The 24,829-nt window shown below is 42.6% G+C and overlaps 1 protein-coding gene across 4 annotated transcripts in view; it reads right to left on the bottom strand.

Moving 5' to 3' along the window:
- The window catches only part of LOC113015689 (cyclin-dependent kinase-like 5), a 52,637-nt gene that overhangs the window by 8,475 nt on the left and 19,333 nt on the right, over window positions 1–24,829 (bottom strand). For 3 of the 4 annotated variants that reach the window (XM_026157810.1, XM_026157813.1, XM_026157811.1), the window contains exons 4-14: window positions 15,533–15,578; window positions 15,222–15,358; window positions 14,094–14,214; window positions 12,325–12,384; window positions 8,642–8,732; window positions 8,330–8,519; window positions 4,828–4,908; window positions 3,859–4,025; window positions 1,165–2,203; window positions 640–741; window positions 134–239 (exon numbers count right to left, since the gene is read on the bottom strand). In XM_026157810.1, the coding sequence (XP_026013595.1) occupies window positions 134–239; window positions 640–741; window positions 1,165–2,203; window positions 3,859–4,025; window positions 4,828–4,908; window positions 8,330–8,519; window positions 8,642–8,732; window positions 12,325–12,384; window positions 14,094–14,214; window positions 15,222–15,358; window positions 15,533–15,578 (2,140 nt within the window). The remainder of the gene's footprint in view (window positions 1–133; window positions 240–639; window positions 742–1,164; window positions 2,204–3,858; window positions 4,026–4,827; window positions 4,909–8,329; window positions 8,520–8,641; window positions 8,733–12,324; window positions 12,385–14,093; window positions 14,215–15,221; window positions 15,359–15,532; window positions 15,579–24,829) is intronic. The other variant, XM_026157812.1, reaches the window with a different exon arrangement.

Below are 24,829 nucleotides of genomic sequence, written 5' to 3'. Positions count from 1 at the left end.
CAAGCAGCTGATCAGTGATTAGTAAAAAATAATATTCCCTCTAGTGATGTGTCTGGAGTTAATCTTCCCCCCTTACTGCAGCAATGAAAGCGAGAAAGCCACAGCCATAAATATCACTCCTGATTAAACCAACCTCTGTAGAAGCTGCCCACCCGCCTTGGCATGGATTCGCTGTAGATGTTGCGGTTCTCTTTGGAAGAACCCCCATCTTCTGTTTGCTGGTCATGATATAAGCCAACCTGAGTCACAACAGAGAAACTTATGACATAAAATCTCCGAGGCTGCCTGCTTTGCATGCCTCTCTGTCTGAAACGATACCTTTATTTACCTGAAGGGACAGAAAAATAAGGTGGGGGCGTATTGATTTATGATTGGCCGTTATAATAAAACATCTGTGCGGGCTATAAATGTAGCCCAGAACTGAAATGCGATGCGATGACGAGCTCGACTGCGCTACCATAAGAAGTCACATTAGAGGGAAGCAAAGCACACAGAGAAAATGAAGAGGCATCTGATGCAGGAGAGACAGAGAAAAAAGAGAAAGAGAGAGCAGTTCATGACAGCAGTATCCACCCACATCCGCGCGCTCGGAAGACTGGATGTGGGTGGGGAATGGTGGGTGCAGGCAGAATGTCGGACCTCGCTTTTTTTCCGCTGTGTGTGAAAAGATGCGGTGTTGTCCCTTGTGGAGTCCCTTATTGGAGGTCTGCTGTGGGTGACCTCAGTGGGTGCCTGTTCGTTCTGTTAATGGAGACATGATGAAGCATGAAGTGAGCTCAGCATTGCAGCACATACAAATACACACACGGTATATATATACTATATGTGTGTATACAGTATATATAAATATACGGGTAGCATGATTCACTGCATGTCCTAAAAAGAAAGCCACACTCTTAGCACCTCAAATGTTCACAGATGAAGCTGCAGCTATGCTAATCCTGCCTTTCCAATTCATTATAAACCTGGGACACAAGATCTGGCTGAGAACCTAAACACACACCATGTTTTCAGACGCCACCAGAATAAGTCCTGGCTGCGTCACTGGACAAACTGAGACTGAGGCAGAGCCGTCCAACAAAACCTGGTGTAGGCATTTGTTATGATTACATCCTGAAGGCTTTCCCTAAAGCTGGAGAGTTTTGATGTGGGCTGAGGACTGACCCTGCTCATGTCTTCTTCTCTGGAGGAGCCCCCAGAGTGGCGAGGCAGTGTGCGGTGCTGCAGCTGTGGGGACAGGAGCTGGAGGCTGCTGGCTCTGGTGGGTATTCCCTGCCCGACCAACAGTCCCTCGTCTCCCCCGTGCGTCCTCTGGTGATCCCTCCGTACGTACATGGAGTGGCGGTGTGGCCTCTGCTGGGAGGAGAAGGGGCTGGTGTATCCCTGACCATAAGACAGAGGGTCATGTGGGGCAGAGAGAGAATGGGAATGGCTCCTTTCGCTCTCCCCGGGATCCAGGGAGTCTGGTGACTTGGACTCCTCTGAAGTTTTATGGCGGGTGGAGGAGCGCCTGTAGGAGGAGTCCAGAGTGTTGCTCTCTCTCTCTGAGCGCATGCTTCCTCGGCCACCTGTGCCAGGTCCCAGCCTCTCCACTCGGCGGGCCGCTGGGCTGCCCGGAGCTGTGAGGTCGAGGCAGCTGGAAGGAAAATAGCGAGACGTGGGTTCATCTGCATAAAGATGCACATCATTTAAGTTCCCCACTGACTTGGCATCGCTAAGCGTGCCATAGCTCTTGGACAAGTTCAGGTAGGCAAACTTAGAGGAGGATGGCGTGGAGCTGTGGGACTCCATGTAGTTGTGTCGGCTGTGTTTGTCCCCTGTCTGAAGCGTGTTGGTCTTCCCTTCTACAAAAGAGTGGCGGTTCTGCTGTGAGCGGAAGTTGGATTTGAGGTACTTTGCCCCTGGGCCATCTGACACCTTAGACCCCAAGTTCATCTCAAAGTCGCCCTTGGACTTGGTCTCACCGGGGCTGAGCAGATGAGGCAGGTTGCTGCTAGCCAGGTCCATGCTGCAGGCGGTGGAGTGGTTGAAGATCTGCGGCTGGTAGTTCTTAGGATGCAGTGTGGGGCTGAGGTTGATGGCTGCAGACATGTTGCCGTTGAGAAAGCTGTCGTTGTTGGGGTGGAGGTCTTCATGTCGGGGTAAGCTGGAGCACTCTCTGCTGCTGGAGCGGTGGCTTCCTGAGCTCTTTCCCCCATGGCTCCTAAGGAAAAGCAGAGACAAAAACATGTAATAATGAACTCAGTGGCAGCAAAGGTACCACTTACTGCATTTAATAAGGAAAGGTGTTCCACAGGGATCAATTGCAAGACCCCTGTTCTTCCCAATACATATGAATGACATGAAACCTGCAGTTTATTATGAGCTTTTTTCTGTGTGTCGATGATACAGTGTCGTTGACACAGTGGATTTTTTAGTAAAGTAGAGTGGATGTTAACCCTTTAAAGCTGGTCGGAGCGGGTACGCTCCGTTTTGCGTAACTTTTTTAAAATCCCGGTAGCACTGCAACCACGTAAGCTAGCGCAATAATTTTTTTTGCATATGAAACCGGAGGAGTTGTACTTGCATCTCATGCCATCAGCTTGTCCTAGGTTACAGTTTCCGTCCACATATGGCTTTGCAAAAACTGCATAAAAAACACTTGCAGCAACAAAAACATAATATTCCAAAAACATGCTTTGCAAATCCGACCAGCTGTTTGTAACACTTCCTACTCGATCAGCGCGAACTATCGCATGTCCGCCATGACCTGCCCGAAACCGGAAGTGACGTCATTTTGCGGAAATGTAGTTTTGTACCATCAGGGCCTTATGAGCCTATACTGGTGTTTTCAAAAGTTATGTTTGACTTTATGACTTTCTGTGTCGTTTCTGGGATGCTTAGGACTCATATTGCACTGCTGGAAATAGTTTATTTTGATGCATATGCTGCTTTTTTGCAAATTTGCATTATAATATTTATTTTCATTTTTCCTGCAGTATATAAAAATTGGTGTATTTCAAAAATAAAACTATGAAGACACTTAAAATAAATTTCCCGTGGTGGGAAACTATTTTGTGCAACTTTTTGTATTTACAGTTTTGAGCGATAAGCCTCTTAAATTTCTCTAACTAGAAATATATGTTAAAAAAAACAAAAAGGATTTTCAAATATTTTGTAGTTTATTGCACTTTTTTGCAATTTATGTAATTACTATGCACTTAATGAATACATATTATTAAAATTTGGGCTATAATGGTTGTATTGATGTATATCAACTTAAAATGCTCCCAAAAATGGCTCTACAGCATGTAAAAATATAATATAAGCTCTGGCGGACTTGGTTCTATGGTAGGTCTTAAAGGGTTAAGTATATAGCTAAAAGAGTCTCACTTGATGCTGTCACATTATATTGTCACTCAGTGACTATCATGGCAATAGAAATTTTAAAAACATCAGCTATTCATTTTTATTTATTGGATGAGGTTTGGTGTAAGTGCAGGGTGATGAAAGAATATGAGTAGCATAAAGTACATCAAAACCTCCCAAAAGACTAGATATAAAAATCTTAATTCACTGTTGTCTTGGTAATATGAACAGCAAAGAAAAATGAAGTGATGAAAAGTTTCCAAAAACAAGGTCTTTATTTCAATATGTAAATAGCGTTAGTTAAAATTTAGGAAACAAAAGTGCACTGAGATGCAGAATAATTACAGACTAAACCAGACAGACAATATATGAATTATCCTGAAATATTCTGTCAAATGTTGCTGGATGGTGGCTGCTGATTAAAAACATCTGGCAGCATTTGTTCATGAAACGACCCATTAATACATCTACACTGGCAAGCTTTCCCCAAATATAGTGCTCACTGCTGACCTGCTGGGGGTAGTGTTGTCTCCGTGGTGAGGTTTTCTCTTAGAGGAGCGTACAGGTGTGGGTGTGGGTGGCCCAGGCCGCTCCACCATCCGCAGGGTCTGGAAGGCGTGGTGGTTCAGGCTCTGCTCTGTGAGAAAGCGCTCGGTGGGGTTCAGGAGCAGCATGTTCTAAACCACAAACCACACAGATGGAGCCCGTGAGCGCTGAAGACACCCCGAACATGCAGACCTCTCAAACAAACCGAAACAGTCGTGCTACTATGAATCATCGCCATTATCATAAAAGTCAAGCTGCTGCCGCATTTAATTGTGTCTCACAGTCACCAAACGAGCCAAACAATGATGTGAAATGTGATTTGTGACATTTGCTTTTTCTTACCCAAATAATGTGTTTAATAGTCTCTCTGAACTCACTTTAATGTATGAACAAACTCAAACTGAAATCTGGATGCAGCTTTGTTTTTGAATAACACAAATATACAGTGGAAGCTACATTTTGGGTCAACATCAGAAGCTCTTTGGTAGCCGTGCAGCTCAGCGTTAACGATTAGCAAACAAACGTTATTAAATTGTATCTGAACTCAACACAAAAAAGCCCGATTAGTTCTTAGAGAGACGCCTGTCCTTGCTTAAGTCAGTCCTGAGATGGCATCATCATCATCATGTTAGCGGTGAGTCATTATCTGCTGGGAAAAGCGCAAGAGCACAAGCACAGCCTACATTCTTGACATGGAGCTCCTGTTTACAGTGTAGACACAGCAATAACAGCAGTGGAACCAGGATATGAGCTGAGAGATGCCGAAGCAGGGAGGAGGCACCGTGCAGTCACGACGTAAACACCGTGATAATGATGCAACTATCAGATGTCTAGTTTATGAAAATTATTGTGGTTAACTGGACGTTTTCACGATACTCTGAAAACAGACAAAAGTTAAGAATAAAACCATTAAAGTCGCTCGGCTCGCCTCACCTTCAGCAGGTCGAGCAGGGCTGCGTCGATGATTCCCAGGTATCTCCGCTCCAAGGTTTGAGGGTGACTCACAGTAGGAAACTGCAACATTAGCAGAGACAGTGGATAATGGTACAGTCAAAAAACTTTCATGTCATAAATAAGAAAATACTCCATATAGTTCCACTTGTCCACAACTTCAAGCAGTTGCTCTATGCCCCACATGTGGATAACCACCTTGATGATAACCACCATAAATAAGTGGAAAATAAGACGCTTTTACTAAACAACAGCATCAAATGTCCTTAGTGATCGATCGTCAGTATGAGAGTATCCTGAGGTTAAAGTGTCTTCCTCTTTTAGAGACCTGACCATATCAAATGTTAATAATGCTATTTACAATGGGGGAAGTAATTATTTGAACCCTTGCTGAATTTGTAAGTTTGGTCACTTACACAAAAACACGAAGAGCCTCTGATTTTTATGGTGGTTTCATTTTAATGGACAGAGACAAAATCATGGAATGAATGGAATCAAAGGTTATCAGTTATCAGACTTATGGTTGTTTCTTAGATTAAAATACACGGGGTTTTAGTAGGCAGCACAGTGGTGCAGTGGTTAGCACTACTGCCTCAGGTTCTGAGTTTGAATCCACTGACCGCCTGAGGCCTCTGTGTGTGGCGGTTGCATGTTCATCCTTGTCTGTGTGGGTTTTAGATTAACTGGTGACTCTAAAGTGGTTTCACTGTAGGTGTGAAGTGGATCAGAGGAAGATGGATGAATGTATGGATGGAATTATAGTTGAGTTGTACCATCCCTCCCTGAAAAATGATTGCCCCCCTTTTGCTCCCCTGTCAGTGTCACTGAACTGGAGTAATGTTAATCCAGCAGGGGATCAAAGTATAAACAGCACCAGTGGTGTAACGTAACAAGTACTTCACTGAAGTACAGTTCTGATGTACTTGTCGTTTTTTTAAAGGTATTTTTATGCTATACTTTCTTCTACTCCCCTGTATTTTCAACACCACTATACATATTGTCCCTTGTACTCCAACCTATTTATTTTAAAGCTTTACTTATTTATTATATTGCATATTTTAAAATATAAAACTGCTAACGTATCATGCTGTTATAACAGATACAGCCACCCAGGAGTATTTCAATTCAATTAATCTCCAGCTGCAACACTATGGTGTGCAGCATTATTTAATCAGAACTAAGATCACTTGCATATTAAATATTTTTATTTTAGACACCTTCATCGTATTTTAAATTAAACCTTCCTGTTATTACTTGAATGTCTTTATCATCTTTACTTCAGTAAAGAGTCTAAATACATGAAAGTTAAAATATAGTTAAAATATGATTGTTTCTGAAGTAAGTTTTCATGCCGGAGAGCACAAGACTTCTGGAACAATGTCCTTTAGACAGATGAGAACAAAATCAATATGTTTGGCTAAAATGCACAGCACCATGTTTGCAGAAAACCACTACCTCATAAAAACTATCAGGCATGGTAAATGGCCTGTATTTGTACAGCGCTTTACTTAGTCCCTAAGGACCCCAAAGCGCTTTACACTACATTCAGTCATTCACCCATTGATGATGGCAAGCTACATTGTAGCCACAGCTGCCCTGGGGCGCACTGACAGAGGCGAGGCTGCCAGACACTGACGCCACTGGGCCCTCTGACCACCCCCAGTAGGCAACAGGTGAAGTGTCTTGCCCAAGGACACAACGACAGAGACTGTCGGAACCGGGGCTCGAACCGGCAACCTTCCGATTACAAGACGAACTGCCAACTCTTGAGCCACGATGATGATGATGGTGAAGGGGTGATGATTTGGGCTCGTTTAGCACCCACAAGCTCTGGGTACCTTATGGTCAGTGAGTCGCACATGAACTCCTCTGTATACCAAAGTATTCTAGAGTCAAATGTGAGGCCATCTGTCCCACAGCTAAAGCCTGGCACAAACTGAGTCACACAACAGGAACACGATTCCAAGCAAGATTCATGGAAATGGAATGGTCCAATCAAAGGCCATGTGCTGTGTCTGGACCTTAACAGAGCGGATGCGTGTAAACCTAAAAGAACTGAAGCAATGTTGTCAAGAAGGATAAAAATCCTCCACAGTGACACTAATTACTTCACCTTATTGCTAATAAAGGTAGCTGACAAGCTATCAGTACATAGGGCTGCACATGACCCAGTGTTTTCTTCACCAATTCACACTCTGCCTCATTCTTGGTCCCCTGAATGCTACCCAATAAAAAAGAAACTCCTGAAATTGTAGCCCTATCTTGTGAGTTCTTGTTACCTTATATTTTAATATCGGTGTTGTTGTCGAACATCGTTTACTTGTTGTCTCCTGTGACAGGTTTGTTTGTATCTCTGTATAATCGGATTTGGTATTGAAGAAATCTTTTTCTAAGCTTGATTGGAAAATCCTGTAACCATGACAATGCTTTGGTGAACTCTTTTAGAAATGCCCAAATACACAACTTGTGATTTCAACCACGTGCAAATCCTCCATTGTCAACCTTTCATTTCTAATAGAATTTTTCCTCTGAATATTTTGAATTTGCCGTTTGCAGGCGGAAAAAAAGAGTCCAGAAGCCGTTCTTTTTACATCACACATTTCTGAGTGTTACAGAAAAGCACATCGTAGGTGGGAAACGTGATGAAACAACCATCAAGCGTCCTCTGTTCACTCAAAAGTGTCGTGTGGTTTCTTGTTGGTCTGATTTATTTTAATAAAAACAGCATGCGTGTTTCCATCAAACACTATTTCTCCCCTCTCGTGGTGTTAATAGGATGATCTGACTGTGAGCGATAATGTGCAGGGATCAGCGAAGTTTGCAGGATCTCATTTAAATGACAACAAGCACATAAATGTGGAGGTAGAGCTCGTTTTTTTTCCCCTTGAGCAAGTACTAACAATAGCAGGCGCTATTTTTTTTTTTTAAGAAACAGACACGGCCAACGTGTGCCTGTCTTTACCGGAGCAAGGATTTTACTGAGGAACAACAACTTGGGTGTTTAAGAGGTGGATAGAAGCTGAAAATTCAAGGTGTAGACCGTAAAGCGTTTCGCTTATTATGCAGCTTAATCAAGAAGTGGTCTTATCACTGGGTATTCACTGCCAGGCATTCACAGAGGGGGAGTTTGCTAACTAATAATTAAATCCTGGGTTGTGGGCAGTGAGGCGAAGGGAAGGACGACCCAGGTCTGCTGCACCACCAGCCTGCCACAGAAGACTTATCACAGCCTTCCTTCACAGTGCATACAGGATACATGATACACGATGAGTCATTGTGATCCAGTCAGTCACGGCACAGCAAACTCAGCCAGAAAAAGAAGAAGAAGAAGGAGAAGAGAGTGTACAGAGAAAATAAATAAGGGAAGAAGAAACAGAGGAGGAGGCCTTAAGAGACAGCAAGGAGAGAGAGGAAAGAAAAGCAGTGATAAGAGCAGCATGGAGGGATGGGTCAGCAGAGTATGGGGGGGGGGGCCTGAAGTTACCCTCAGCCCGTGGAAGCGAGGGTTGTTATAGAAGAGCTTCATCTGCTCTGGTGGCAGGGGTCCCAGCACTTTCTGGATGGTAAAGAGCTGGTCGATCTCGCTCTCTCCCGGGAACAGCGGCTGCCCGTCACTCAGCTCTCCTAAGATGCAGCCCACTGACCACATGTCCACCGCCTTCCCGTAAGGAGCCCTGAGACCGCAGATTTAAGAGGGTGGTGAGAGGCCACGCATAATGAGAGCTAATAAGAATTTATGTCAGTGTGGTGACTGGACAGAGCTTAAAGGGAAAACGTAAAAAAATAGCAGGCGTACCCGAGCAGGAGCTCCGGAGACCGGTACCATCTAGTGGCCACATACTCGGTGTAATTGGCGTCAGTCCCCTCAGAGAGATTACGTGCAAAGCCTGGCAAGAGAAGACAGAGAAAGCAATAGGATATGATGAGGAGCTTTTAGTTATGCTCCACATGCTGAGAAACCTAAAAATGAATTTCAGCTGAATGTCTCTCTGGACGCTCATTATGCTTTAAAGCTTTGACTTACAAAGTAGTTTGTAAAGTTAGGTCAGAGACGACGCCAGATGTGATCTTTTTTTCCTGAACACTTTGACAGCAGCAGATCCTGCCTTTTGAATTCTTCAGCTGATTAATGTGAGATGCTTTTTTGGCTGCACAAGCATCGAAGCACACCTTTAGAGCCTCTAGCTCTCTTACATACATATAGACACGTTCCAGTTTAATATTCATGTTGGTATGTTTTATTGCCAATTACTCACATAACCAACAGATACAGGGTGACTGCATCTTCAACATTTTTTGCAGCTTGTCTGCACTTTGGCACTCGTGCATTTAGCTTATTCAGTTATTTTAACTGTTTTAGTTTGTTTTCCTATCAATTTGATTACAGTTTTCAAGAACGGTACTCAACATGCTGGGAAATAAGTTTGTTTCCAATCAATCTGAGGTTTTTTTTAAATAATATGACTGTTACTGTATATTAAAATAGCTGCCTTCTAGGATTTCTAATTATGATCAAATAATATTAAAAAGTATCCTAATTGAAAGAGACTTCTTCATTCTACATTATATATGGTGCAATGGAAATTTATTAGACCCCCACCAAATGTGAGGTTTATACCACAGCTGTCCTAAATTAACAGTATTAGTAATTACCAAAATGGTTTTTGTGCTGGTATCACTAGTATGCACAAGCCTTTTAATCAAAAGGATTCTCTTACTGCTAAAATGTAATTATTGTTGTCATCCATGCATTTTCTAATTCAATGTTTTTCAAAAAGAAGAAAAAATAGTAAAAAACATTTTTAATTTATTGATTAAGATGCCAAATTATAGTTATTTACTTCCTGGAGACAAAAACTCATTTAAGCGGTTGAGTCTTATGCTTGATTAATTCCAGTGAAATTTTAATTCAAATTAGATCCAGTGTGCTCATTCAGATTAGAGTATAAAAACATGAAGTTGGTAATTTTTACCATTTATTTTTCATGACAGCTGGCATATAGATATATATATATATATAAAAACACCCAGCACGCCCCTGCGGGCAGTTTATCCTTCAAGCTCGGGTCCTCTACCAGAGGCCTGGGAGCTTGAGGGTCCTGCGCAGTATCTTAGCTGTTCCCAGGACTGCGCTCTTCTGGACAGAGATCTCCGATGTTGTTCCCGGGATCTGCTGGAGCCACTCGCCTAGCTTGGGAGTCACCGCACCTAGTGCTCCGGTTACCACGGGGACCACCGTTACCTTCACCCTCCACATCCTCTCGAGCTCTTCTCTGAGCCCTTGGTATTTCTCCAGCTTCTCGTGTTCCTTCTTCCTGATATTGCTGTCATTCGGAACCGCTACATCGATCACTACGGCCGTCTTCTTCTGTTTGTCTACCACCACTATGTCTGGTTGGTTAGCCACCACCATTTTGTCCGTCTGTATCTGAAGTCCCACAGGATCTTAGCTCGGTCATTCTCCACCACCCTTGGGGGCATCTCCCATTTTGACCTCGGGACTTCTAGGTTATACTCGGCACAGATGTTCCTGTACACTATGCCGGCCACTTGGTTATGGCGTTCCATGTATGCCTTGCCTGCTAGCATCTTGCACCCTGCTGTTATGTGCTGGATTGTCTCTGGGGCATCTTTACACAGCCTGCACCTGGGGTCTTGCCTGGTGTGATAGACCCCAGCCTCTATGGATCTTGTACTCGGAGCTTGTTCTTGTGCTGCCATGATTAGTGCCTCTGTGCTGTCTTTCAGTCCAGCTTTGTCCAGCCACTGGTAGGATTTCTGGATATCAGCCACCTCCTCTATCTGCCGGTGGTACATACCGTGCAGGGGCCTGTCCTTCCATGATGGTTCCTCGTCTCCCTCCTCTTTCTTGGGTTTCTGCTGCCTGAGGTATTCACTGAGCACTCGGTCAGTTGGGGCCATCTTCCCAATGTATTCTTGGATGTTCGTTGTCTCATCCTGGACTGTGGTGCTGACACTCACCAGTCCCCGGCCCCCTTCCTTCCGCTTAGCGTACAGCCTCAGGGTGCTGGACTTGGGGTGAAACCCTCCATGCATGGTAAGGGGCTTTCTTGTCTATATGTCAGTGGCTTCTATCTCCTCCTTTGGCCAGCCTATTACCCCAGCAGGGTACCTGATCACGGGCAGGGCGTGATCAGCTGACTCCTCAGGACTTGCCTGACCCTCTGAAGGTACTTGGTGGTTGCAGCTTTTCTAGCGGCCTCTTCATGGTTCCCATTTGCCTGCGGGATCCCCAGGTACTTGTAACTGTCCTCTATGTCTGCAATGTTGCCTTCTGGTAGTTCAATCCCCTCAGTTCTGACTACCTTCCCTCTCTTTGTTACCATCCGACTACACTTCTCCAGTCCGAACGACATTCCAATGTCATTGCTGTATAGCCTGGTAGTGTGGATCAGTGAATCGATGTCTCGTTCACTCTTGGCATACAGCTTGATGTCATCCATGTACAGGAGGTGGCTGACAACTGCTCCGTTCCGTAGTCGGTATTCGTAGCCAGTCTTGTTAATGATCTCACTGAGGGGGTTCAGGCCTATGCAGAACAGCAGTGGGGACAGAGCATCTCCTTGGTTGATCCCGCACTTGATGGTGACTTGTGCTAGTCACTTCTGCATATATATATATATATATATATATATATATATATATATATATATATATATATATATATATATATATATATATGTGTGTGTGTGTGTGTGTGTGTGTGTGTGTGTGTGTGTGTGTGTGTGTGTGTATGTGTGTATGTATATATGTGTGTGTGTGTGTGTGTGTGTGTGTATATAGATAGATAGATAGATGGATAGATAGATAGATGAATAGATAGACAGCATATTTATAGTGTTTTTATATTGCCTGTGAAACCCTTTGAACCTTTACATGATATTAGGTTAAACAAGTTTAAACAAGGAGAAACTTTTCCCTCACAATTGGACATTTACTACATTAACCCAGCCATTCATTTCCAGTTTCTCAGAGCTCCAACTCCCCGATCAAAACAACACACAGTGAAAGTGACTGCGCGCGGCAAGACTCGGTCTGAAACGTAAACCTTCACAGCGGAGTCTGTTTGGCCCGTGTCTCTTCTCTCAATGCCTTTGGCTGACACAGAGCAAACAGCAGGTCTTCAGTCTCTCACACCAGATTGCCTGTGTGATTCTGGCCACGACATGTTTTACGTTTCCCCCTGCTTCTGTTGTGGCGCCGCCAGACTGAGCTGAAGCATGATTATGCTCTTGTTGCCCAACACATTTCATTAATTGAGATGAAAGAAGAATGACCAGCCGCAGAGAGGGGAGGCGCACACACCGCTTTAGATAACCGGATGAAGCCTGCCTGCTGCACTCCTGAAGCACTGGTTTCAGCCAAATATAGTATCTGTTGAAAACACTCCTTTTACATCACAGCTCTGACTGTTTGAGCACCTTTCTTACAGTGCGAGGATCGAATAGAGGGGCTCACCGAAGTCACATAACTTGAGGACGTCATCGGAGCTGATGAGAAGGTTTTCTGGCTTTATGTCTGAGGAGGAAGAACACAGATGGAGAGTAAGCTGGAGAGGGGCATCATTATCATCATCGCTATTACATCACTTCCATCAGTTTCTGCCACCACACATTCATCTGTTTCATTGAGAGAGCGATTTGAATGATTACCCTTCAGAGAAATGGAATTTCATCAGCAAAAATGCACAGATTGGGGGGAAAAAAACTATAACCCATACACTGAATCCCTCGATAACATTGTCATATGGGTGCCTGGATATACTACAGGCCATTTGGATGCCTGCTCTGTTGCTCTCAGTGTGCCAAAAGCTCACATGGGCCATCTGGTTTCCTGCTCTGCTGCCACTGATTCACCAAAAGCTCTTCTAGTGAACAGTACATCGCTTAGTTATAATGCTGATAGATATAATGCTGAAGATGCTATGATATCATGGGGATTGACCAGGATTGATAGGTATGGAATGAGTATATTAGAGGCACAGCTCAGGCTGAGCGGGTTTGAGACAAAGTTATAGTTTGAGATGTTTGAACATGTGCAGAGGAGGGACAGTGGATGCAATGGGCAAAGGATGTTGAATAGGGAGCTGCCAGACAGGAGGAAAAGAGGAAACTCAGAGGAAGTTCATGGATGAGGATATGCACAGGGTTGGTGTGACAGAGGAGGATGCTAGGGACAGGGCGAGATGGAGGTAGATGATCCACTGTGGTGACCTCTAAAGGGAGCAGTCAAAAGAAAAAGATGAAACTATGAAGCTAAACAGATAGAAAGTGAGCCTATTCTGACCAAACACCTGTCTCACATAGTGATACGAACCATGAAGCTGGACCCAAAAATATTTAGATGTTACAGAGAGTATGATGTATCCCATAATATTGATGCTCAAAGTTTTAACAATTCTCAAATGTATTTTATATCAGTCTTCTGTATTTAAAAACATAGGAGGACTGAACAAATTAAAAAACACCAAATTGTGATGCACTTGGAAAATATTCATAGTAAGAAGGTAAAATTTTACATGATGCATCAAAGCTCCTTTTGGCGGCTCTCTTCTTAATGAGTAAGGTGACCATATCACAACAAACTGAACGTGGGACAAAGTGAGACGTGTTAATAATACTGAGAGGTAGTCAAATATATTACATTTAAATGCAACATTTCCAACTCTCTTGCTAATTAAAGATCTTTAGCCGTCTTTGGGTTTCAGTAAAGATGCATCCATACTCTCATACATGTTTTTTTGCACCATATCTTACAATTTTAGCCATTTTTAACCAATTATGAGACAGAAATATTGTATCACTTCACACCACATTTTCAGTCAAAATTTGGGATACTGTCTCAAGATGTGGGAAAGGAGGACAAGTAATAAAAGTGCTGTGCAGTCTCACATAAAGAGCACTATCAGCATACCCTATTCACAAGGGGTTGCCACAGATTTTTACACCAGATGCAACCCCAAAGGTATTTGTGTCTTCTCATGGGCTCAAACCAGGGACCTTTTGCTTGTTAGACACACATGTAAATCACTACACTATGGAAACCAGGTGATTCTGAAGGGCTCGTGTGGGAAATTTTCTCCAGTTTGGTGGATTTTATATGGAATGACCATGTTTTTTCTCCAGTGTAAGCAAAATAATGCTGCATTTGTCTTCCTGCTCTGGGGGCCTCTCCTCTATCGTACTAACACTCTGTACGCTATGTTCAGGTCAAGAAAAACGCCTTACCTCGGTGAACAATGTCATGCTTATGGCACCAGTGAATTGCTTTGATTAGCTGGAAGATGTAGCTGCGCGCTTTTTCACTCGGCACACCGTTTGGTAACTCCTCGAGCAGTTCGAGCATATTCTAAAAGAGAGAGGGAAAAAGACACAGTTGAAGAAATCAAAGCTGAGCTCTTTATTATCATGAGGGATTTGGGGGTTTAGCGAACGAATTCTAGGTTTAACCCTGAGTTTTCAGCATCGGGAGGACCCGTCCAGACCTGACCACCTCTGGTGCAGGTTGTATTTGAGGTAAGAGATCGACATGCTTTTTAAAGTGTGACAAAAGTCTGTTTTTTTTTCTGTTGGAGAAAAATGGTTCATATTTGAGAAACAATACCTATTTTTTAATTATCTATTTTGTGAATAGAAGGTTCATTAAGTGAGAACAATGCGTTGACTGCTTCGGGCTGCCATTTCTGAAGCTGTAATGCGTTTAATAGCTCTGGTCTAAAGTATTTTATTTTGAAGACGAGGACTTTTTTCTGCTTTTTACCTGATTTTGTGAGCAATTTTAAACAATTATAATGTTGAATAGAACTTAATTTAGTGATAAGCTAAGCCTCATATTTGCTGGCCAACTTGAAATTTGGATTTTGAGCAACTTACAGGTTTGAATGATGTTTCTTCTGGTTGTTCTTTACTTGTACCTTTACTAGTCCTACACATTCAGACCAGGTGTTTTAATACCACAGTGCTCTACAGCCTTTCCCTATCACACAAACTCGCCCGCTGCTGCTTTGGCTGCTGCAGCTCTGTTGCTTTCAGCCTCTATTATGTGTTTAACCTCTTTGTATTTTTTCAAATATTATAGTTTGCTGTTATTTTGGAAAATATCCTGCTCTGTTGCCAGTATACCTCCCTGTGTTTGTCATTCGTCATATGCTGCCAATGTTATCTCTTTCACAGCGAGGTTGGGAAAACCCTGGATTGAATTATTGAGCTGATAACCACCTTCATTCATCGTTCTGTTGATGTTACGGTAAGTGAAGCCAGAAGAAGAGAAGAGTGTGCTGAACTTGTTCTGCTACAGGCGACGGGTGAGAGTAACACCAGAGTCAGCGCAGGTATCGGCCTGTGGAGGAAACCTACCTTCTCCACATATTCGAAAACAAGGTACAGCTTCCCTCTTCGGCGGAAGGCTTCTTTCAGCTCAACAATATTCTCCTGCTTGAGCGTGCGGAGCATTTTGAGCTCCCGCAGGGTCGTTTCTTTGACCTCTTCATTTTCTGCGTGGAGGTGAGACAGACAGGAAATGAGGATCACACTGAGCTGCCATGTTGTGATAGATATGGGATGCAGCAGGCCAGTAGAAATAAAGGACGAGGACAGCCTGCATTACAATAGAAATCATAAGTGCTCTCTGATGAGGCCTGCCCATCGGGAGCGAAGGGCCCTCTTACCTTCGCTGTCCTTGAATTTCTTAATGGCCACAATTTCATTGGTGTCCTGCAGCAAAAACACAGAAATCAATCCTGTCATTGCATCACGACAGTGGAAAAACACAACAGTGAGGCTGACTCAAATCATGAATATTAGTGTTACTGCTGCTGCCTTTACTACTGCGTTCAGTAGTGAGAATAACACATTTTTGCATTCAGCTGTGGGGACTGTGGCTGAAAGTATATAAATTATTTAATCAGCAACACAAACAGATGTTCAAGTCCAAATCTACAAAAAGCATGCCTAATTAAATATCAGTAGCATTCACGTTAGCATGCAGGATGGGGATATTGCTTTGAACCTGAAACTGTGTTTCAAGCAGCAACTTTGAAGCTGGAAAAAAGTGAGAACGGACATCTGAACGTTTGCGAGGAAAGCTGCAAAATCGACATGACTTTTTACACATCCAAGGATGGAGCAGTCAAGACCAGTTTTGTTATTTCCCACAAAAATTATAAACCAAAGTAAGTGAGCCAATCTCTGCTGGGGAGTTTATTAGAGTGTTTGGTCAACTTTCCTGAGCTGATATGCCCTGAGAAAAAAAGAAGTGTTTGACAATGAGCCGATGGCTACTCGGCTCTGGATGAGAGTTGTGATATCTGCCCAGTTACTCATCTTTGTAAGCGGGATGAAGACAGAGTTGGAGATTTTGGAGGAGCTGGCAGCAATGCACTCAGTGAAAGGGACAGGGAATGATTTGTTCATGGAGGTAAGTGCTTGCTTGGAAAGGCTTGAGCTGAAATGGGAAAAACTGGACTTTGTCCAAATCTGACACGGAAGAATGGTGGACTTTTGAAAAAGATACAAGATCAAGTGACTAAAAAGAACCCAGAAGTGAAATAAGCATTTATATTCTTATACACCGGGAGCTGTTTTGTATGCCAGTGCTAAAGATTAGAAGATGTTCTCTTTGGATCTACCATCATATGTGAACCAACATTCTCAGTGATGAAGTTTAACAAATCCAGATACCCTGTCCTGTCTGACATTGACTCTGACTTTAAGCTAGATATCTCTCACTTGATAAAACTGAACTGTTGTGGACCAGGACTCCACAACAGTCCATTCCTCATGTGCCCCCTTGGGAAAATTAATTGCCCAAGTCTGCCATAGACCCTCATATTAAAATACACACCTCAACCAATTAAATGAACATTGGTATAGCTTGATAGAGGCCAGTTTCTTTCTTTGTGATAACCTTTGCCTTCAATGTTCTTTAATGCATATTATCTGATAGTTATTTCTACAAACAGCCCATCTGAAAACTTATGAAGTTGCATGCAAGCTTTAAGACACCCTCAACTTTCTCAGACAGAAACAGGAACTGGTAATCAGCATCTTCAGAGATTTATACCGCTATCAGATCATGATGCCAGTATAAAGGTATAAAGAGTTTGTCAATCATTAATGGAAATTTGCTCCATTATCACCAACAATTCCTTAAATGCTACCATTTGCCTTAATTTTTATCTTCATTTTGGTCTTTAATATCAGAATTGATAACAAAAACATTAAAAAACTAAATAATGTGTGAAGCATGTTTCAAAAACTGTGTCCAAACCCATCAATTCTCTTCATTACTCTAACAGTCCTGGTATAATCACAAAGATCTCCTTCACTGGTGCATGCGGTTTCCTGCATATGGGACATAAAAAAGGTCCTACACCTTCACAAATTGAGGTTAGTACACCTGCATCAGCGCAGACTCAAGGTAGGAGGGCTCTGTAACCTACTTTAAAGGGGAAGATTTGTTGGTTTGGAGCAGCACTTAGTGTAGCGGGTTGAGAGTGTGCAGGGAGATGTTGTAGAGGCCAGACTGGAAAATGGGCCATTCGGTCTATGATAGTCTGCACCGTGCTAACTGAGCTTGTTAGCACCCAAAAACAGAAAAACAAGTTGCAAAAAGGCTCACATGGGGCTCAGGACATCCAGAAAGGGTCACGATGTGGATCTGAGAGGTTACAATGTTATTTAATCTGATTACATGTATCTAATCTCAAATTACACCAAGTTTCCTAGTTGAAATGTAAGCAAATGAAATCAATAAACAGGATTCATATACAAGAGTACTTACTTGAGTGATTAATAAGCGAGACATTTGTCTATTTTGAGATGACCATATCCTCATGAGAACCAGCCTATACATTTATGTCCTCTTAATGGACATTTGGTTTTGGTCTGTATCTTTTGACTTATTTGAGCTATCCTATTAACCACCGTTGAAGTCAAAAGAAGACATCCTGGCCAAGGACATCTCATGTGTTTGGGTGGCCTCTTTTAGCTGCAAATAGGCAAGACATCACAAAAAATTTAACTGAAAAATACTTGTTTCCTCGGTTCTCAGGAGGATATTGGGCATATCAACTTTCTGTGATGTCAGAAAAAGCATTTAGAGCTGCGCAAAATCTGAGCTTTTAGATCACAGTGATTACTTGTACAGACACTGACCTAATTATTCAAACTCTGGCCATGCTTTATATGAACAGTCTCCATTTTAACAGCATATATATGACAGAAAATAAAGAAAAGCAGAGAAGGTCCATAGAAAAATTGTAAATGGATCATTATCTGCAGCTCTAGTGCGATGGGCAAATCAAACGCTCGATGACTAGGCTTTGCTTTGTAATAAGGGGTCATACCATAGAAAAAACTGGGAGAATGAGTCACTGTTGAAGTGCAGCACAAACAGAACCAGTGTACCTGCAAAACTTTAAAGCTCAATAATTCTAAAAAGCATCTGTGTTATTTGTTAAAAGGTATAAGGTACAAAATTATCAACAATAAGTGGAGCAGAAGAAGAAATTCGGAACTCATCAACGGCAAGATACTTCCTGTCATCCCTTCAGGAAGTTCTCTGCGAGAGAGACACCCCGCCACTAGCCCCGTTTTTTGACATGTCCTAGTTAGGCCTGGTATTTCTGCCTATGGCTCAGAGCTGTGCTCCAGTTCCCCCCCACCCCTCCTTCAGAAAGCCAAAGGCAGCGTCGCACCACTACAGCATGGATCAGAGCGAACAGCCAGCACTCCTGCCAGCATCGAGAAATGCAAGATGACTCACAGCGGGGTCAGAGCACGCCAGCCTGAGTGAAGGAAGACGGCGAGCAGCAGAGACTAAACAACCTTTCTCATGTGTGAACCTTGATCACTAATGGAGGAAATTAGACCTGATCAGAAGCTACACATTCAGTTCAAAACATCAGGACGCAGAAAATCAGAAGCTTAAACTGCATGCAGGGATGGACAGATGGTGAAAGTCTGGACCGATGCCACTGTTTAAAACAATCTGCTGATTCTAATGTGGGACATTTTTTTGGGTTTGTTTTCCTTTAGATTTTGATTGTTGTATATTTCCGCTTTCATGACAGCGAAACGAAAAAGATCTTCTTCATCACTCAACTCTCATATAAATAAGGAACCTGGATTGAAGATAAAGTGAGCGATTACTTTAAAGGACACAGCAGATACACATCGTCAAAGTCTCACCAGCTTGCAGTTATTTTTAACCAGCACAAAAAAACTACATACATAAACCAGCAAATAACTCCAATAAGACGGTCATCACATGAATCATATAAAGTACATCCCCTAACTTTGAAATCATAAATATCGAAAAGTAGAAAAAAAACTCTCTGAAGCTGCAAGTTTAAAGATCAGCCATCAAAGATGTGGACCAAGGCCAGAACCTGCCCACCAAATGGTCTAATTTGGTTTATTGGATGCCTTTGCAAAATACACTGCTACTCTTTATCTGGTGATGTTGCCATTACACACAGGAAGTGTGAAAAATCGATGGAAAATTACAAGTATTTCTAGAGCTAAAGAAACTGTTTGGATCGCGAAAAATTTGTGAAGGTTTCTGGCCTTGCCTCTGTGAGCAGTACATCAAAAAGCAAGGTATGCAGTGACAACAAGCTCACTGAATGTGGAAAACTAAGACCACATCTACATGCCCAAGTGCACTGAGTTGCTTTCATGTGTATGGTTGATGAGATATTTGGATTAGTAAGAAGTTGAGCAGGTGGCCTGTGAGTGTATAAGTCAGAAAATAAGGGGGAAAAAAGCACCTTAGGGCCACTTTAAAATGACGTGTGGCCTGTTTATTTGATCTGTAGGTGTTTCAGTTGATTTTACTTCTTGTCTCACCTCAGTTCCACCCAGAGACCACTGCCCATTTCCCTCCCAAAACAACCTTTGAAAACAGCATTGTTGACATCTCTGATAATATAAAATGTTTTTCTGCACTCTCTGACACGGACACAGCAGCGTGCCAGTAAACACACACTTGCCACAGCAGAGGGAAGAAGCGCTGTATCGCACCAGCCCGAGGTCTCAGAAGTGGGTCCTCAAAGAGAACACTCCCATCATCTCCACCTCCGCAGAAAAACACCTAAACCACCCGGCGAATGACTGCAAACTTTCCTCTTTCTTTGCTCCAGTTCACACTGCATCACATCAGTCATTTAAGTCGGTTCAAGTTATTTCTGCTTCAGGTACAAATTGCAGCCAGAGTGATGGCAAATCCAGCACACATACACAGCGCTCGCTCTCATCTCTCAGCTGATAACAGCCATCCAGGAGCAAATTATAACACTCAAAAGAGTTTTGTAGTTCATTATGACAGCATGTTAATGTTGTAGGGATCGGCGCAGAACACCAGGCGCTCTGAACCTTTCTGAGTTGCCTTTTATTTTAAGCTTTGTAGGAATTCCCATGTGGCGATGGACTGTGAAGCTCATTCATGTGAGAGAGAAACCAAGCTGGGTAAATGATTATTTACTACGAGCACAGTCCCTCTCCCACCGCCCGGATGGCACAAACACCTGTTTGATGTTTCCTAAGGCCAGGTACCATAACATGATGATCATCACCAAAAACAGCAGCGTACAAAAGGTCGGCTTTGGATATAACAGGGGTAGGCAACCTTTTTGATGACGAGTGCCATCTAAAATTTCCTCAGAAGTCAATGTGCCATATAATTGCATTAGCAATAAATTTAATAACGCTGTATATCAACAGTTGCTGCGCTGAGCGGAGAGCTCCTGAAGCATTTGAAGTGTTGGAATGTGGAAATTTCAACATCGCTTGAAAAAACTGACAGCTAGCAACGTCCGTCTCACCAGTAGGCTAAGTGATTTTTAGCCAATTACAAGTTGAATCTGATAATTGGGGTTGTTAGCTAAGATACCATCATTAAGAAGCGGCACAACTTATGTGTCTATGCGAGCTAATTTGTGATGTGCACCGCTGACCCGGCCATTCATTTTTTAATGCACCCTCTCAGATTAGTTCACTGCGTGTCGTGCCCAGGGCTGGACTGGGACAAAAAACCGGCCTGGGCATTTTGACTAGAGACCGGCCCACTAGGTATTATAGGAAAAGCCATAAAGCCTTTGAATGAAAACAAACGCTGTTGTGACAGTGATGTACACTGTCTTGTTGGTATAAAGATAAAAACTTTGGTTGTAAGATTCAGATAATTATTTAATAAAAGCGAGACATTTTAAATGAGAATAAGAAAGAAAAGCATTTCTTTGTGCCCCCCTTACCCTGTTAATGCCCTACCTGGTCCCCTGGCAACACTTTGCTAGACCCGCCCCTGCACAGTTACCAGCTGTCAGCTACATAAAAAAAGGATCCTGGTGTTATTTGTCTCTCAGAAACAGTTCATAACTTCCCTTCAACCCATTCATGTCACCTAAAAGGTAAACCTGTTTCTCCATCACCTGTTCAGCTCTGATGATTCAGTAAGAACATCTCCTCAAATCAAATCAAATCAAATCAAATCAAATCAAATCAAATCAAATCAAATCAAATCAAATCAAATCAAATCACTTTTTATTGTCACATCACATGTGACAATCTCCTGGTTTCATCTTCATGTTTCCCTCTCACCAGATAAAAAAAAAAGATATCATGACCAGCAGCTTTTACGGCTGTGGCTCCAGCAAACATCAGCTGATACTGGAAATTAATATTAAATAAATCCTAACAACAGCTGACGTCCGCTGGTTTCCTCTTTCTGGCGCAAAGTCAGCGATAAACAAACAAGAGAGATCAGCTGATCAATGATCAGTTTCATGATTGAACGAGAGAAGAAGAGGCAGCTGCAGGTAAAGACACAGAATAAATCCAGCTTTGTGTCTTTTTCCATGCCAACTGAAGTACGGGACAAACTATGTTCCTTTTCAGCTCAATATGAAACGCATAATATTTTCTCTGAATACGGGACGATTCCGTTTTTTATGGCACGGTTGGCAACTTTACTAACCAACCTTGTGAATAAAATAAAGTTCACTATCAGTAACATCATAGCACCCACCCAGCTGTATAGAAACTCCGTCATGCTGGCTAGTACGCAGTACGAGTTATTGTAACTGACTGTAAAAACTCAGCACAACGAAAATAAACTCCAACTAAACTTGGTTTATATCTGACCCAGACAGACTGCAGGTCATAACTTCTTACCTGAAGTTCAGTTCACCTGACACTCGGACCGGCGGCCGCCTCGGGTCTCTCCTCCTGCCTCCCCTTTCCCTCATCCACCTGGCCTCTTGTGGCAGCTCCGCCATATCCGCCACCAAACGAGTTATTTTTACACATCTGCCAGCATCTGGCCAATCCACCATCTTTCATTGTTTATACGGTTACTAAAAAAAAAAAAATCATCGGCCCATAAAAACGGAAGATCACCAGCTTTTGTTTACTTTTAATTTCTGGCCACACCCGAACCAGAAATGCAGCAGCTGTTTGTTTCGCCTTTAAAAACATCTGGAAATATACGGCGCCTGTGATGTCGCTTTGGTTGTGATTAAAGCTCCCACTGTGGGATTATTTTTCACTTCCAGACACTGATAAATCGGTTTTGTAACTATGCAAATCTCACCCACTGGAACTGATAAAAGACGTCAAATTAAATTAAGTTATTCATCGTTCATAATCTTGATTAAATCAGTCATCTCCTGTGTTTTCCACAATTAGTCAGTGGAGGATGCAGTCATAACTCTGCCGTGTTACTTTGTGCATCATTTTTCCATCTGGTTTGAAGTGTTTGCTGCCGATCTTCTGTGGCAAACTACAACACTGAACCCAGCATTAGGAGCATTGGTTTTGTGTCACAGGCTTGTAAAGCTTCATATTATTAGTGTCAAGATCCCATGCTCAACTGTCCAAACAAGGAGATCAAACGTGAACCGCCAGGCTGTGAGATTTGGTAATAACAGCTCTGTAGTTCTCCGTGATGATAAATGCTCCAAGTGCAAAGCCAATAAAATGTTCAATGGTAGCAGAAAAATTACCCCAAAGCAAAGCGAGAGGCTGGTGAAAAATGTTTAGGTTGCAGCTTTAATTTTGCCCCAACAGAACTATTGATACTGTACAAAGAGCCAGAGTTTTCCTTCTTTGGCCCAGTGAGCACCTCTGTACAGAAGGCTGCTGAGCCAGCACTTCAGACAATGCAGGGGACTCTAGGTGATGTTCAATGATAGCCCCTCACGTCCCTGGAGATAACTCCTATGGACTATCTAAAAGGCATAAAAAAGTAAGAAGGACCTACGCTAAAAGTGTCAATCAATCCTCTTTCTTCATTTTAAAATGCAACATCAGTCCCACAAATCCTTATACAGCCTTTAGCTGATCCAAAACACTGAAAGTAACTGAAATTAGATGTGATATTTCTCCCAAATTAGTTTTTCTTCATTTAGAAGTTCAATCTTTCTTCTCACATTCAAACTCCTGAAGGATAAGTCTCCATCAAGACCTCGCTGTATAGGTGCATTCACATGTCTCACTGTTGGAGATTTCACCAGCTCTGATTGGTCTGTTTGGTAATATATGGTGTAGGTAGAGTAACCCGAGGAGTCCTTGGACACTTTATGCTGTCTTCTTTTCCGTCACACCGCAGCAACACAGCAGATGTCTGACCCTCGCTGAACCTGGGTCTGTTAGTTTTCTTCTTGTTAAGGAAGTTTTTCCTTAAAAGTGGGGAGTTTTCCCTCCCCACTGTCACCAAGTGCTGCTCAAAGGGGATTGGTAGATCATTGAGGTTTTCTTTCTAATATTCTGTTGTTTTTACTTTACAATAAAAAGCAATGAGGTGACTGTCGATGTGAATTGGTGCTGCATAAATTGAATTGGATTAAGGTTAGCTGCAGGATAATGATTCTGTGAAATAAAATGTGAGATTGTCCTTGGCATTATTATTGTGCCTTCTGCCAGTGAAGACATTTACTGTTTTTGTTTTGTTTTTGTTTTTATTTTTACAGCTTTGAAATATGTGTTTAGACTCCGATAGCCCTAAAGCCTTGTCTCCTTTCTGAGTTTCAGTAAAATAACCTGCTGTTCAGTATTTATGAGCACGAAGTCCAGCATGCACAGTTTCACCTGCGATCGGAGAGCAAAGCAGAGAAACCAGGTCAAAAGTGAAAAAATGGCCTCCACTTGAACAAGGAGTCAATGCAGTAGTGTAAATAAAGCTTTTGCATAGCCTTAGTTGGATTAAACATGTCACCATAAAGTGAAAGAAGCATAGAAAGGTTTCCTTTTAAAATTAAAACTTTCCTTTTCGACAGAGCTTATAGTGAGGGCTGAATCAGGTGACCCAGAACTATTACTCAATCATCCTGCTATTGTCTCAAATTGCTGGTGCACATCCTATGATCCACTGAGCATCTCTCTTCCTCTTTTCACTTCTGTATGTTCCTCTTCTCGCTTACCTCAGCTGTTTGAGGTTGATGGATGCTCCTACCTGTGCTGGGTTCTTCCAGAGGTATCTTCCTGTTAAAATGGAGTTCTTCCTCTCCACTGTTACCAAACGCTTGCTCACCGGGGTTCTCTCTGTGACATTAGCGGCTTTACGTGGGCCTTATTTGTGATATATTAGTACTTTTCATTTGCCCAAGACAATAACGTCACTGTTAGACAATCTGCTCGGTCTTAGTTTGAAGGTTCATTTGCTGCTAAATGAGTGCTTGCGAGTGCATATGCCCCCTCCGCTTTGATACTGCCACAATGCAATCCTGTGGGAAACTCTGAATATTGTAGGGTGTTCACCTAACATTATGCAGCACTTTAAAATGACAGCTGATCTGGCACTATTTAAATAAATAATAAGTGAATTTAATCCTAACATGCACTCTTGCAAAGTAAACTGGGTTGGCTTGCTTTATGGTACTAGTGAAAAGTGTTTGTGCAGGGCTGGGCAATGACTGAATAAATGGGGTCAAGGCAAAAGCTAAAAGGAACTTTAGGTAAATGATTCA

This window comes from Astatotilapia calliptera, chromosome 23 (assembly GCF_900246225.1).
Source record: "Astatotilapia calliptera chromosome 23, fAstCal1.2, whole genome shotgun sequence".
Taxonomy (NCBI): Eukaryota; Metazoa; Chordata; class Actinopteri; order Cichliformes; family Cichlidae; genus Astatotilapia; species Astatotilapia calliptera.
This window is presented reverse-complemented; position numbering and strand designations above follow the sequence as displayed.